At 46.0% G+C, this 15,293-nt stretch overlaps 1 protein-coding gene across 1 annotated transcript in view; it reads right to left on the reverse strand.

Annotated features, from left to right (window-relative positions):
* tha1 (threonine aldolase 1) overlaps nucleotides 1-15,293 on the reverse strand; it is an 86,105-nt gene that overhangs the window by 52,052 nt on the left and 18,760 nt on the right. The window contains exon 2 of the mRNA XM_038778257.1: nucleotides 378-461. Coding sequence (XP_038634185.1) covers nucleotides 378-461 — 84 coding nt within the window. The remainder of the gene's footprint in view (nucleotides 1-377; nucleotides 462-15,293) is intronic.

The following is a 15,293-nucleotide window of genomic DNA, read 5'->3' on the forward strand; positions in this document are numbered from 1 at the left end:
GTTTGTTAAAGGATAAATATTGACCAGGATGCGAGTGAGAACATCACTGTTCTTCTCCAAACTCGTGTCAGAGCATCTTTTACCTCCACCTGAGTGAGCAGGCAGATCCTTGCTTTGCAATCTCATCTGGAAAACGGCAGCTCAGCAATGCAGTACTCCCTCAGCACTGCCCTGGGAATTTAGTCCAGATTATGTGTTCAGATCTCTGGAGCGAGACTTGATCCCACAAATGGTTTGACTCGGGATTGGGAGGGCCACCACCAATGAGTCACGTCTGACACCAGCATTGTATTGTTAGTACGTTTGGACTTTCAGCTGTTTCGTTCATCGTGATTAGATTTTAGAGCGGTGTGGTGTCTTGCTGTAGTTGCACTGACCTGAAATCAGGTTCGCCATTGTTCCACTGGGTACAAACAAGGTCTCCTCCATCCCAAACAGCTCAGCAGCTCGTCTCTGAAGTTCTGTGAGGGGAGGAGAAAGGAAGAGTATCTAGTTTGAGCTGTTAAACTCCGTGAATTGAGAATTATTGCAGAGCCCCATATTATTGATACATTTCTGATTTTTTTCCCCGTGTGGCCTCACATTTGCTTTTTAAGCCTAATGCGTAGCAAGAAGAAAAACCCATTGACACAGCTACTTTCAGCCTCTGGCACATTCTATTTAATAATCAGGCCTAGAAGCAAGCTTAGCACAGCTAATTACATCTTCTTGTTTCAATGTTTTGTGTTTGAGCCCAACACCAAGAGATTGAACTCAAAGGAACGAGCAGCGCGCGGCACACACCGATAGTTAGACACTTCTCACCGTTCACCGTAAACACCGTAAAGTGTTTTGCGCTATAACCTTTTGGAAGTGTGGCAAGGGCAATGGGACAACTGGGATCTCAGTGAACAAAATGACCAAGCATCCATCCCCCTAAACATTGAGATTAAGGATGGCTTCCGGTTGCGGTATGTAGGTGGAAGTCGCACGTTGGGTGGCTCCTGCTTAAGGCTGTGTTTTTTGGAGTTTAATGCCCGGTTTGTGGAGCAGTTTTTGAATAAGCTGGTGCAGGAAGGTGTAAGGAAGGTGGGGAATGTCTAAGACCCAGAAGAAGAAGGAGAGTTTTTTAAAAATTCGTTCTTGTAATGGTGAGCATCGCTGCCTGGGCCAGTATGTGTTGCCATTTTTTGACCACACGGCGAGCTGGGGCTGCACTGAGATGGTGGGTAGCGTGTTGCGGGATGGTGTCGAGAAAACTTGCATCGAAGACTGCCTGGAAGGAAGAGAGCATGCCGGACGATCTCAGAGATGCCTTAAATTGTGACCCTCTTCAAAAAAGGAGACGAGGCTGACTGTGGAAATTAAAGAGGGATTTCCCTACTCTCTGCTACGGGAAAGGTCATTGCGAGAATACTCCTCAACCGCCTCCTCCCAGCGGCTGAAGAGCTCCTCCCCGAGTCTTAGTGAAGCTTCCTCCATCAAGAGGCTCAAAGGACATGATCTTCAGAGCGCGACAAATCCAGGAAGATTGCAGGGATCAGCTACAACCTCTGTACAGGGCCTTCTTCGATCTTGCAAAGGCCTTCGACTCTGTCAACCGTGAGGGATTGTGGAACATCCTCCTCAAATCCATCTGCCCGCAGAAGTTCGTCACCATTCTCCACGGTGACGTGCAAGCCGTGACCCTCACCAACGGAACCATAGAACCAATACGTGTGCAAACTGGGGTCAAACAGGGCTGCGTCATCGCACAAACGCCCTTCTCCACCTTCCTCACAGCAGCACTCCATTCCGTCAGCCTGAAGCTCACCGCTGGAGTGGAGGTAACCTACCGGAGAAGCTGGAAACTGTTCAATCTCCAATGCCTCTGGGTCAGAACCAAGACCTCTGTCAGCGAGCTGCAGTTCGCAGACAATGCCTGTGTGTGTGTGTGTGTGTGTGTGTGTGAGGCCAAGCTACAAACCATCGTCGATGCATTCACTGAAACGTATGACAGAATGGGCCTCAGACTAAACATTCGGAAAACAAAGGTTCTCTACCAGCCCGCTCCTGCCACACAAATCTGCCCCCCCGACCATCAAGATCCACGGCGAGCCTTTGGACAATATGGATCATTTCCCATACCTCGGGAAACTCCTCTCGGTGCAAGCAGATATTGACAATGAAATCCAGCATCGACTCCAATGGGCCAGTGCAGTCTTCGGGCGCCTGAATGTTCGAAGACCGAGTCCTCAAATCCAGCGCTAAGGTCATGGTCTACAGAGCAGCCGTGGTCCTCGCTCTCCTGCATACATCAGAAACATGGGCACCTGAAATCCCTGGAGATATCACCAACGTTGCCTCCGCAAAATCCAACAAATCCACTGGAAGGATAGGCGTACCAACGCGAGCGTCCTCTCCGAGGCCAATATCCCCAGTATCGAGGCACTGATCACGTTCGACCAGCTGCGATGGGCGGGCACATTGTCTGCATGCCTGACACAAGACTCCCAAAACGAGGGCTGTACTCCGAGCTCTGCAATGGCAAGCGATCATTCGGAGGGCAGAGGAAACGCTACAAGAACATTCTGAAAGCCTCCTTAAATAAATGCAATATGCCCATCCACACATGGGAATCGCTTGCCTTAGAATGCACAAACTGGAGAAGAATCCACGAAGGTGCCAATCACCCCGAGCATGCAGAGGCCAAGTGTAAACAACAGTGTCCTGAGCATCCCACCCAACCACCGCATCAAGCATCACCGGCCAAAACCTGAGGCAGGGTCTGCGGATCCAGGATTGGACTATTCAGCCACCGCAGAACCCACCTCCTTGGAGGGGAAACAAGTCATCCTCGACCCTGAGGGACTGCCCAAGAGAGAGGGGGTAGATAGTATGCGTGTAGCAGTGTATGATGGTGAGGGAGGAGTCCATGAAACAGGGAGAAAAGTATTTAGAATGACACTGAATATCATGGAGTTTTAACAAAGCTTCAAGAAGACCACCATCATACCGGTGCCAAAGTAGCACCAGGCAACGTGCCTCAATGACTACCGTCCAGTGGCCCTGATTTCAGTCGTAATGAAGTGCTTCGAGAGGTTGGTCATGAAACGCATCGCCTCCATAGTCCCAGAACGCTTTGATCCACTGTAATTCGCATACCGCCGCAACCTGTCCACAGCAAACGGCATCTCCCTGGCCCTACACTCATCCCTAGAGCATCTTGACAACAAGGACTCCAACATCAGACTCCTATTTATTGACTACAGCTCCGCCTTCAACACAATAATCCCAGCCAAGCTCATATATCAAAGCTCCAAAACCTAGGACATGGCTCCTCACTCTGCAACTGGATCCTCGACTTTCTAACCCACAGACCACAATCAGTAAGAATAAACAACAACACCTCCTCCACAATAGTCCTCACTATCGGGGCCCCCCAATGCTGCGCACTTAGCCGCCTACTATACTGCCTGTACACACGCGACTGTGTGGCAAAATTTGGTTCTAACTCCATCTACACGTTTGCTGACGATGCGACCATAGTGGGCGAGATCTCGAATAACGACGAATCAGAATACAGGAGGGAGATAGAGAACCTCGTGGAGTGGTGCAGCGACAACAATCTATCCCTCAATGCCAGCAAACCTAAAGAGCTGGTCACTGACTTGAGGAAGCAAAGTACTGTACACACCCCTGTCAGCATCAACGGGGCCGAGGTGGAGATGGTTAGCAGTTTCAAATTCTAAGGGGTGCACATCTCAAAAAACCTGTCCTGGTCTACCCCCTTCGATGCTACCACCAAGCAAGAAAGCACAACAGCGCCTTTTACTTCCTCAGAAAACTAAGAAAATTCGGCATGTCCACATTAATTCTTACCAACTTTTACAGATGCACCATAGAAAGCATCCTATCTGACTGCATCACAGCCTGGTATGGCAACTGCTCGGCCCAAGACCGCAAGAAACTTCAGAGAGTCGTGAACACAGCCCAGTCCATCACACGAACCTGCCTCCCATCCATTGACTCCATATACACCTCCCGCTGCCTGGGATCCCTCCCACCCAGCTTGCTCACTCTTCCATCTTCTTCCATCGGGCAGCAGATACAAAAGTCTGAGAACACGCATGAACAGGTCCAAAAACAACTTCTTCCCCGCTGTTACCAGACTCCTAAACGACCCTCTTCTGGACTGACCTCATTAACACTACACCCTGTATGCTTCATCCGATGCCGGTGTTATGTAGTTACATTGTGTACCTTGTGTTGCCCTATTATGTATTTTATTTTATTTCCTTTTCTTTTCATGTACTCAATGATCTATTAAGCTGCTCACAGAAAAATACTTTTCACTAAACATTGGTACACGTGACAATAAACAAAATCACTACTGGACAATGCCGAACACCACTGGACGGGACCAAACAAAAATGGGAGGATGAACTGGGGACAGAGGTAGGATGGGGACGCTGGAGCGAAGCACTGAGCAGGGTGAACTCCACCTCCTCCTGCGCAAGGCTAAACCTAATGCAGCTCAAAGTGGTGCACAGAGCGCACCTGACCAGAACCCGAATGAGCAGGTTCTTCCCGGAGGTGGAGGACAAATGTGAACGGTGCCAGAGGGGCCCGGCCAACCACACCCACATGTTTTGGGCTTGCCCCAAGCTGGCTGGGTTCTGGACAGCCTTCTCCGAGGCAATGTCCAAGGTTGTGGGGGTGAGGGTGAAGCCATGCCTGATAGTGGCAATCTTCGGGGTATCGGAGCAGCCAGAGCTACACATGGGGAAGGGGGCCAACGCCCTTGCTTTCACTTCCCTAATCGCACGCAGGAGAATCCTGCTCGGCTGCCGATCGGCAGCACCAACCAAAGCTGCAGACTGGCTCGCTGACCTCTCGGAATTTCTCCACCTGGAGAAGATGAAGTATGCCATCCGAATGGGGAAATCACAAGAGAAGAGGACGGGTACTGAAACCAATGGGGGGTGGGGGCCGGAAGGAAGGCAGGATATCATAGACAGATCCAGAGGGCAGCAAAATGTACCTACAGTTAGTCAAATGAAGGACAAAACAAACATCTCTGTAAAATAAAGCAAACTAGCGCGGGCAAGAAAAATGGAATGTATGTGAGCAACAACTGTTTATAGATGTGAGAAAAGCCAATAAAAAGATTTTCAAAAAAATAAAATAAACGAAATCAATTCAATAGGAAGGGTCCACACCCGAACATTCAGCCAGCGATTCTCTCACCTGCTGAACATTCCCAGATACATCTGGTTTTGTAGTTGGGCTGGGTTTGACTCTGGCTATGACCTTTCACTGTCCTCAGACAAACCACCAAAAAGGTTCTGGCAAATTACAAATTGATTTCCCACACTTCAGATGTTAGATTAAATTTGAATCACGTCCGCAATCTTTTACTCCTTGTGCAAGAGCACTGTGTGAGCCACTCCCATGGCTTCAGGGCAGGCACTGTATTTACACATAGATGTTAACTGATTACATCTATTTTCTTATTCAATCCTTGAATTCTGACGTGCACTGCGATCGTTCTAGCTATTTAAGTACACTCCTTGTATTGTCTTCACAGCCCTGTCTTTTTCCCCCCTTCTAATAATTATCTAATTATCTTTTGAATTTTAGATCATGATCTGTCTTAAACGTTTTAACTGACCCCCAGCATCCAAAGCCTGGGAACCTTATTAAATGCCTTCTGGAAGTCAAGATAGGAATAGGAAGCCATTCAGCCCCTCAAACATGTTCCACCATTCAATTAGACAGTGATTGATATGTATCAACTCCATTGATTCACATCCTGTGATACCAAACAAAAAATACCAATTTCAGTCCGGAAAATGTAACTGACCCAGAATTTAAAGCCTTTTCAGATTTCTACTAGACTTTGTGTGAGAAAGGGTTTCCTGATTCCACTCCTAGAAACATGGATAAGGAAGTCTTTACACGTTCGCCAAGTCAATTACATATCTGATGAAACGTGGATTGCACAATCAAAATTCCTGCAGAAAGCACCTTGTCATATCAGAACCCTTTCTGTCTCTGTCACCTTCATCCTAATCAATTACCAGTTTATGTTGCAAGGATATACCAATTCCATGGAATTTTATTTTTTACGAGTGATCATTTTGGGGAATTTTATGAAATGCCTTCTGGAAGTAGATGGAAGTAACATTTCCCTATCCACCATGCAGATGATCTCCTCCGTGATTCAGTCTGTGATGATCAACTCCAGTAACTTTTTTCGCAATGAAAATTTAACAGCTGATTTTACAGTTAACTTTTTCCTCCTCTTTTCCTTCTTAATTAATGGAATCTCCATAGTAATTCTCTAATTGATGGACCCAATGCTGAGCTTTGTGTTATGGACAGGAGGGGGATTTTAAACAGCCCTGATTTCCCCCCATGCCACCCATCTGTAAACAGAAAGGTGACAAGCTGAACATTCCAACTTACAGGTTCCATGGCAGCACGGTGGCGTAGTGGTTAATAATAATCTTTTATTGTCACAAGTATGAAGTTACTGTGAAAAGCCCCTAGTCGCCACATCACGGCGCCTGTTCAGGTAAGCTGGGTACGGGAATTGAACGCGCGTTGCTGGCCTTGTTCTGCATTACAAACCAGCTGTCTAGCCCACTGAGCAAAACCAGCCTATAGCCCTGCTGTCTCACAGCGCCGAGGTCCCAGGTTCGATCCTGGCTCTGGGTCACTGTCGGTGTGGAGTTTGCACATTCTCCCCGTGTTTGCGTGGGTTTCGCCCCCACAACCCAAAGATGTGATGGCCCCTTAATTGGGGGGTGTTTAACGTCTTCAGAGATAACGAGGTGACAGCTGTTCTGAACATCAGAAAAGTTCCGTTTGTTTAGGCTTCAGTCATTTTAAAGCCTTTTTTCAGTTTCTTAATAATGGCGTGGATTCTTCGTGCCGGAGGCTATGTTCTCCCACCAGAACTGAATGGGTGCAATTCACGTTCCACCCAGAGGCTCTCTGAGCCTATACAGGATACAATGATAAAGACAGACACACCCCCAGCAAGCCCAAAATGTTTTGAGAGTTTTCCTACCTTCCTTATCCCCGTCCGAGCCCCATTCCAAAATATTTGCAGCAATTTACACCCGTGTGACTCCCGCCTACAACATTGTGGAGGGGTGGAGCATCCAGTGTCCAGTGAGTTACTCGCAGTCAAATCCATGCAAATGATGGATTTGCATGGCACCGCAGCCAGTGCGGGACCCGAGTATTGCGCCTGATTCGGCCCCGGGCACAATTCTCGATTTTTGCCCCACACGACATTCTCCGCCCGATCGCGATTCCGCTGCCGATGTCGGACAGCAGAGAATCCAGCACACTATACATACTTCATGAAAATATAAAGTGAAGTTTTAGCCCCCTAACACTGGGGAAATTTGGAAAATCTGACACCTGTAATGTCCTCACTTATTCCTTTGAGGTGGCTAACCATCAGTTCCTGCAGGGCTGCTATTCTTAGGGTTCCTTTTTCCTGGTATTTTGACCAAACTGCCGACAAGATTATTTTCTTTATTCTTTTATGTGATGTGGGCATTCCTGCCAGGGCCTGCATTTGTCAACCATCTCTAATCGCCTTTGATTTGAGTGCTTTGCTTGGCCATTTCAGGAGGCAGTTCAGAGTCACATTTAGGCCGGACCAGATGAGGACAGCACATTTCCTTCCCTAAAGGACATTAGTGAACCAGATGCGTTTTTATGACAACAATGATGGTCATTACGGTAGCACGTTAGCACAATGGTTAGCACAGTTGCTTCACGGTCGAGACTCCCATGTTCGATTCCCGGCTTGGGTCACTGTCTGTGCGGAGTCTGCACGCTCTCCCAGTGTCCGCGTGGGTTTCCTCCGGGTGCTCCGGTTTCCTCCCACAGTCCAACGATGTGCAGGTTAGGTGGATTGGCCGTGATAAATTGCCCTTAGGTGTCCAAAAAGTTTGGGTGGGGTTATTGGGTTACAGGGATAGGGTGGAGGTGTGGGCTTAAGGGGGGTTGCTCTTTCCAAGGGCCGGCGCAGACTTGATAGGCCGAATGGCCTCCTTCTGCACTGTAAATTCTATGATTCTATGATTATCACGGAGACCAGCTTCACATTCCAGATTTTTATTAATTGAGTTCCAATGCCACCAGATGCCTTGAGGGGACTTGAACCCATGACCCTTGAGTATTAGCCTGGCCCCCTGGATTAGTAGTCCAGTGACATGAGGACTATGCCATCATCTCCCCATTAAAGGCAATGTGATCAGATGTCAAATGATTAGATGAAGTGATCAGACTTTTCAAAAAGTACTGGAGTGCAGTAACCCTACATAGGTGTGATTTGCCTGCTGTTTTGAGGTATCACACTGAATCCCAAAGAAGGGCACTTGAAATCTATACAGTGAAATGGCAGTATTTCTTTGTGCAGCCTTACCTCCAAGCATCCCACACTTGGCACTGATTCCAGTGGACTGGTGCTGAATGCAAATAGATCTGGGCTCGGAGGAACCTCGCCTGGTGTATTCATTTCACAAGTGACGAAATCTGGAGCTTTACTCATCTACTTCCAGCAAGTTTTCATAAGTGTGTAATACTTAATGGGAAGGAAAGTTCACATCTCTTTCCCAAATCTCAAGTGAAACAGGATTTCTTCTTCCTGGCAGGTCATGCATGTCTTCAGTCCTTTAATGAGTCACTATATCAGAAGGGTGATTAATTCTACTTGTATTCCCTGTGTCCGTGAAATGCAAAGTATTACTGAGCAGATGTTATCTATTGTTTCAAAATTCTGCAGGCGGTTTAAAACATTTACAGTGGTTAGCACTGCTGCCTACGGTGCTGAAGACCCGGGTTCGACCACGGCCCCGGGTCACTGTCCGTGTGGAGTTTGCACAGTCTCCCCGTGTCTGCATGGGTCTCACTAAATTTAGTGTGGATTGGCCACACTAAATGCCCTTTAATTGGAAAAGAAAATAATTGGGTACTCTAAATTAGAAGGAAACAGAAGTCACCCCCTAACTTGCTCTGGTTACAAAAGTGACAGTGCAACCTCGAGTAGCTCTGGCTGTTGTCAATATTCCATACCCTGTTGAGCTGGGGAATAACTGACTATCTTACTTTGAATCACACGCTGCTGGAGATAGCAGTTGCGAAAGTATCAAGGGTTTGCCATACAGTAATTTCATAAAAACGTTCAGGATATGCAAGACAGTGCATTGCAAAATGGAATGTGGCTCCTCCTCTGTCAAGGGGCCCACTCATTTCAACATATTCATTCTAAAACAGGAGCTTAAGAGGCAGTTGTTAAGAATCAGCAAATAACACTGACTAAATTACAGAATTGTAAAATCTGCTTTTAAAGGTGGCAGCGCTCCCAGGGTCAGAATCGGGAATTAGAAAATGATTTATTTGTTTCAATACAGGCCATGGCAGGATATCTGTTGAATGATCGAGGCTACAGCAACAACTTGTATTTACACACTTGTGTCCCAAGACACCTCGTAAGAGTGTTAGCAAATAAAATTTTAACACTGAGCCACATAGGGAAATATTTGCACAGATGACCTAAAGTTTGGTCAAAAAAGGTAGGTGTTAAGGATCATTTTAAAGGGAGAGAGGAAGATAGAGCGGAAGATAATCGGAGAATTTAGGGCTTAACAGAGATGAAAACAAGGTTGGCAATTGTTAAGGGATTAAAAGATGGGTTGGGCAAGAGGCCAGGATGAAATAAACAGCGAGGTTTTGGAGGGTCGTAAGGCATGTGACCTCACTTGCTTAGAATGTTTAGCAGAACAACTGATGCCTAATGTCTTATAGAACATACAGTGCAGAAGGAGGCCATTGGGCCCATCGGGTCTGCACCGACCCACTTAAGCCCACTTCCACCCTATCCCCGTAACCCAATAATCCCTCCTAACCTTTTTTTGGTCACTAAGGGCTATTTATCATGGCCAATCCACCTTACCTACACGTCTTTGGACTGCGGGAGGAAACCAGAGCACCCGGAGGAAACCCACGCAGGCATGGGGAGAATGTGCAGACTCCGCACAGACAGTGACCCAGCGGGGAATCGAACCTGGGACCCTGGTGCTGTGAAGCCACAGTGCTATTCACTTGTGCTATAGTGCTGCCTTAACATGTCCAACATGAATCTAATTAGAATCTCCATACACAAAAACACTAAATTAAACCCACTTACATCTATCTATACCTTATTTCTAATGTTTAATAATCCAAATATAGCACATCTAAAACTGCTTCTGCTTTCCTAACACTTGAAAGACATGGGGCGGGATTCTCTGCGAACCGGCGGCTCTTAATTGGGAAGACAAAGTGATAGACATGAGCAAAAGGCTGTGTCTAAAAACAGAATCCAAAATACAGTACTAACCTTTTTCAGGTATTCACTGACTAACAATGGCTAAGCAGCTATATTTGCTTTTGTAATCCTTTATATTCCTGTTATCAGATAATTGGGCTCAAAAAAAACTTCAAAATTCAGACTTGTCAGCTGGATTTACTCATTAGAACAACCCCTTAAACCATGGTTTAAGAATCATAAAATCCCTACAGTGGAGAAGGAGGCCATTTGGCCCATCGAGACTGTACCAACCCTCCGAAAGGGCCTTCTACCTAGGCCCACATCCTGGAACTCCCTCCCTAATGGCACAGTGGGTGTACCTACACCTCAAGGACTGCAGAGGTTCAAGAAGGCAACTCACCACCACCTTCTGAAGGGCAACCAGGGATGGGCAATAAATGCTGGCCTAACCAGCGACACCCACATCCAGTAAATGAATAAAAAATAAAAATAATAGGCTGGTTACCCTGGGACATTCGGTCACTAGGTCACTGGCACAGATCAAATCAATGTGGAATATTGAAGTTTACTCACACTGCTGTGCTTAGAAGTCAAGACAGTCAAGTCATCGACAAAACTACACCACAAAGATTCCACACGGACTGGTAATGTCTGACCCCTCAGTAACCCTTGGTAATATGGTTTACACTCGCTCAAAAAGGTGAGGTTTTTCCAAAGTTGCCCTGTAAGCACAATTGAAGCCATGTTCAATTTCTCGGTTTACATAGTAATCTTCCAGCCCATTTCCTTTGTAATTATCCATTCAGCATTGACTTTGGTGGCTTCTTCACATGAAATCGACCAGAAAAGTAACATACTGGAAATCTGAAATGAAAACAGAAAGTGCTGGAAAAACACAGATCAGGTGGCAAATGTGGAGAGAAGCAGAGTTAACGTTTCAAGTCTATATCAGTCTTCTTCAGTCAAATGGACTTTCAACGTTAACTGTTTCACTCTCCACAGATGTTGCCAGACCTGGGTTATCCCAACACTTTCTGTTTTTATGTTATATAGAAAATAACAGATTGTACAAATTTGAGCAAGAGGGGAGAAATAAAAATCACCCACAAGATTTGGTACTTTCCAATTCTGATTTGATACAAGTCTAATTTATTAAATTCTGCAAACTCTTCAAACTTTGTAATATTAAGGCCCAGAAACAGCAGAAACACTGAAAGAGGAATAAGAATGGATCAGGTTCAATTGTCCCATCAGACAAAACCACTGAACATTCAACCCTAAAATTACACGGGCATTTTGAAATAAAGGAGTCGTTCACTCTCAAATAATTATTTTTGGATTCTTCTGCGTGTGAACCATGCATTTATAGATGCACGTATTGTACTGAAAATATCGAGGGGGATAATGCAGAGGGACAATGCAGTGATGAGAATGTGATAATAGTATGTAATTACACGCACTGTCAGTACACACAATGCAAGTAAACGCCTAGATTCACATGCCAATCCTCAAAATTGGGCTCTTAGCCAATCGCTCTATTTCAACAAGGTTTGTTTCCCCAGTTAGGTGAACTCACTGCTAGGTCAATGAGATTAAGGTGGTAAGTAGTCAGTTACAAGCTGCCAAAAAAAAACTTGATGCAAGATCCCATATCTGCAGAGCTGGTGACAACAGCAGAAGAAAGGAAGGCTGACTGGAAATGATGGGATGTGTCATGCAAGCTGACGCAAACTTGTCAGGGCCTGCATGAATCAGCCTGAAAGAGGAACAGACTGTTATCTGGAGCATTTCTGCACAATAGAGTGGGAATCACTGGGTCGCCATTACTGCGCAGCAGTAATAAATACTTTGCTTACTATTGCATCTTGTACCCAACACAGCAAAACTATTTGGTTTTGACCTTTTCCTCAAAAAGGAAAAAAGTTCCAGACTCCTACTGACTCCCTTACTGAATACATGCTTCCTGACTTCACCCTGAATGACTAGCTCTAATTCTGGAATCATGCCTCCTCGTTCTGGACTCCCCACTCCAGAGCTCCTAAGGTCAATCACATTACACCTTCCCGGATCTCACTCCTCAACGAAAGCCCCAGGCCGCTTTAGGACAATACTCTAGCTCCCAGCTGTTTTTTCCTCTGGGTGGAGGCAATCAGGAACAAGGGAACATTGACAGAAAAGCAGAGCTAGGCCATTCAGAAACGAAATTAAGAAGCACCAGTTTCACTGGAAATTCACTGGTAATGGAAATTTGGAATACTCTCCTCCAAAAGGCTGTGGACGCTGGAACAAGTGGCCCACATGCGATTGAGGTTGATGGATCTTTATTTAGCAAAGGGTATGGAGCGAAGGTGGGAAATTGGAGTGGAGGTGTGGATAAATCATCCAACTGAATGGTGGAGGTGGAATGGGTCTCAAGGGACTGGATAGTCTGTTCCCGGTTCCTAATGTTATTATGCTACTTATAATTTCCGTAGCTCTGTCCAAGTGATCTGTACAGTGCAAAAGAGTTCTTCAAAGGACTCCTGATCTGTGGCGAGTGATCCCTCTACAACTGGGCTTGGGAAATGCATCGGCTGTAGCCCTGTGAATAAATGATCCAGAATTTGAATTGACAAAAATATATCACAAACCCCCAAAACGGGAATCTACAAGTGTGTTGCCAAGTTAAGGTGATGTTACCAGTGAAGTATATGTCTCTTACTATACAAGGGACCTCGAGACTATTTCCTGCACAGCACTGTGTGATGGTGCAAAGGCCAGAGGACGTTATTGTGTCAAAGTAGGGTGAACATACGCCGAGGTAAAAGTGTCTGATGTTGCCTCACAAACCACTGGTTGGTAGTTGTGATACCAAGAGGGTTTCTGCAGACGAGCAAACCTGCAGATTGCACCCAGCTCCCCTGCTCAACATTTGTAATTGCTCTCCCTCTGTGACACCGGCAGCCCCAGCCCAGTGCAGGAGGAACAAAGACAAAGCTGAACCTGTGATCATACATTGCTCACCACAATGGAGACACCACCGAGGTTTAACATCCAGTACGACATTAAAACAAGTGGATACTCACTTAAAAAGTAGGAAGCAGAGCAGCCAAATAGTCGAGGTCCCACAAACAGCAATGAGATAAATGATCAGCTATTGTATCTAGTGGATTTGTTTGAGGAATAGTGTCGGCCTGGTCACCTGGATGACTATTTGATCTTCTTTCAACAGCACCTTGGGCATTTACATCCTCCTGATAGGGCAGACAGATTCCTGCTTTAATATTTCACCCGGAAGACGGCACCTCTGACGGTGTCACAGTCCTTCTGTACTGCCTCAACGAGTGTATATTTTATTGCACCAAAGTCTTTTGTGCAACATCCATACTTTTGAATGCACTGGTCCTAAAACAGTGCAAAGTTACAGATTTAACTGCTGATACCGAGTTGTAGAAAGGACTGCCCACAGCCCACCCCCACTTACCATCTCTCCTGAAAGCTTCAATTGCTGCATGTATAGAGTTTGCTCTGCTACCTTACCTAAGCAGCTATTATTTGTGTTTTCGTTAACGGTGGGTATTTCTGATGACAACCCCAGCTTGCATTTAAAAAGAGCCTTTTAAGGAAAAGAAAACATTCGAAGAAGCTTCGCAGGAGCACCATAAAACAATCATGACACGGAGCTACATAAGGCGATATGAGGTCACATGACCAAAAGATTGATCAAAATAGATACATTTTACGGGATGTCTGAAAGGAAGAGAGAAGTTCGGAGGACATTTCTATTCCAGAGTTTAGGACCTAAGCAACTGAATGCATGGCCAGCCAACAGTGAAGTGATTAAAATTGGGGAAGTTCGAGAGGCCAAAATTCGAGAAGCGCAAATATCTTGGAGGATTGTTGGACTGTAAGAGATATTAAAAAACAGAGGGAGAGTTGAGGGACGAACTTGGGAAAAATCACATCCTCTGTAGCCACCTGTGTTGGCTACTTCCCGATTCCAAAATGGAAGCCCGCTAAGAATGCAGGGAAATTCAGCCAGATAAGGGAAACAAGCAGGTACAAGGTTTCCTGTGTATTAGGACTTGCAGAACCCAGACAGAACCGAATCCAAAAGCCATCTACATATTAATGAGCAATCCCCAGGAACAATTAGATACATTGAAGTAATCAAGACCAAACCAGACTCCTCGGCGCCAGCAGGAGCCAAGACAAAGGAAGGTCAACGGACATTTAGGAACCGCCCAGCGATCAGGGAGCAGCTCCAGTATTGGAGAAATCGATCCAAGCGATCGGAACTTAGTCCAATCAATCGGAACCAGGTACGGGGTCCGCCAAAAAGGGTGCAAAACCCCTGGGGACTATAAAATAGAGTCCCCAAGTTCAGTTCGATCTTCTTGGCAGGGTCTCTCAGCAGCTCGAAACAACTCTTGACCGTGACCTGCTTGGCAGCTGCACCAACCAAGTAAGTCTCCAGTCAACGCACGCTACGAGATAGGCGCTCCTAGCTACTAATCCATACCAGCTTTGAAGCCTGCAGACTCAGAATCAAACGAAAGGCCATTTGTTCCCTGACCTGGTGGGCCAGTTCCAAAGCTAAGTATAGGCTTTTTAGTGTTAGAGATAGTCTAGTAAGTAGAGTTTTTATGCATGAGTAGCGATTGACTGTGTATAATAAATGTGGTTTGATTTGAAACTTACTAACTGGTGTATTGAGTTATTGATCAGCACTTGAACTTGAACCTCGTGGTGGTATCATAAATATACCTGGCGACTCTAGAGCAAGGTGATTAAACAGAGCAAATTAAGTGTAAAGCACACTTAGCAACACCTCACCTTTTAAAATTTTTTATAGAACTCAATTTATTTTCTTCCAATTGAGGGGCAATTTAGCATGGCCAATCTACCTACCCTGCACATCTTTGGGTTTGGGGGGGGGGGTGAGACCTACGCAGACACAGGGAGAATTGTCAAACTCCCCATGGACAGAGACCCGGGGCTGGGATTGAACCCGGGT

This window comes from Scyliorhinus canicula, chromosome 18 (genome assembly GCF_902713615.1).
Source record: "Scyliorhinus canicula chromosome 18, sScyCan1.1, whole genome shotgun sequence".
Taxonomy (NCBI): Eukaryota; Metazoa; Chordata; class Chondrichthyes; order Carcharhiniformes; family Scyliorhinidae; genus Scyliorhinus; species Scyliorhinus canicula.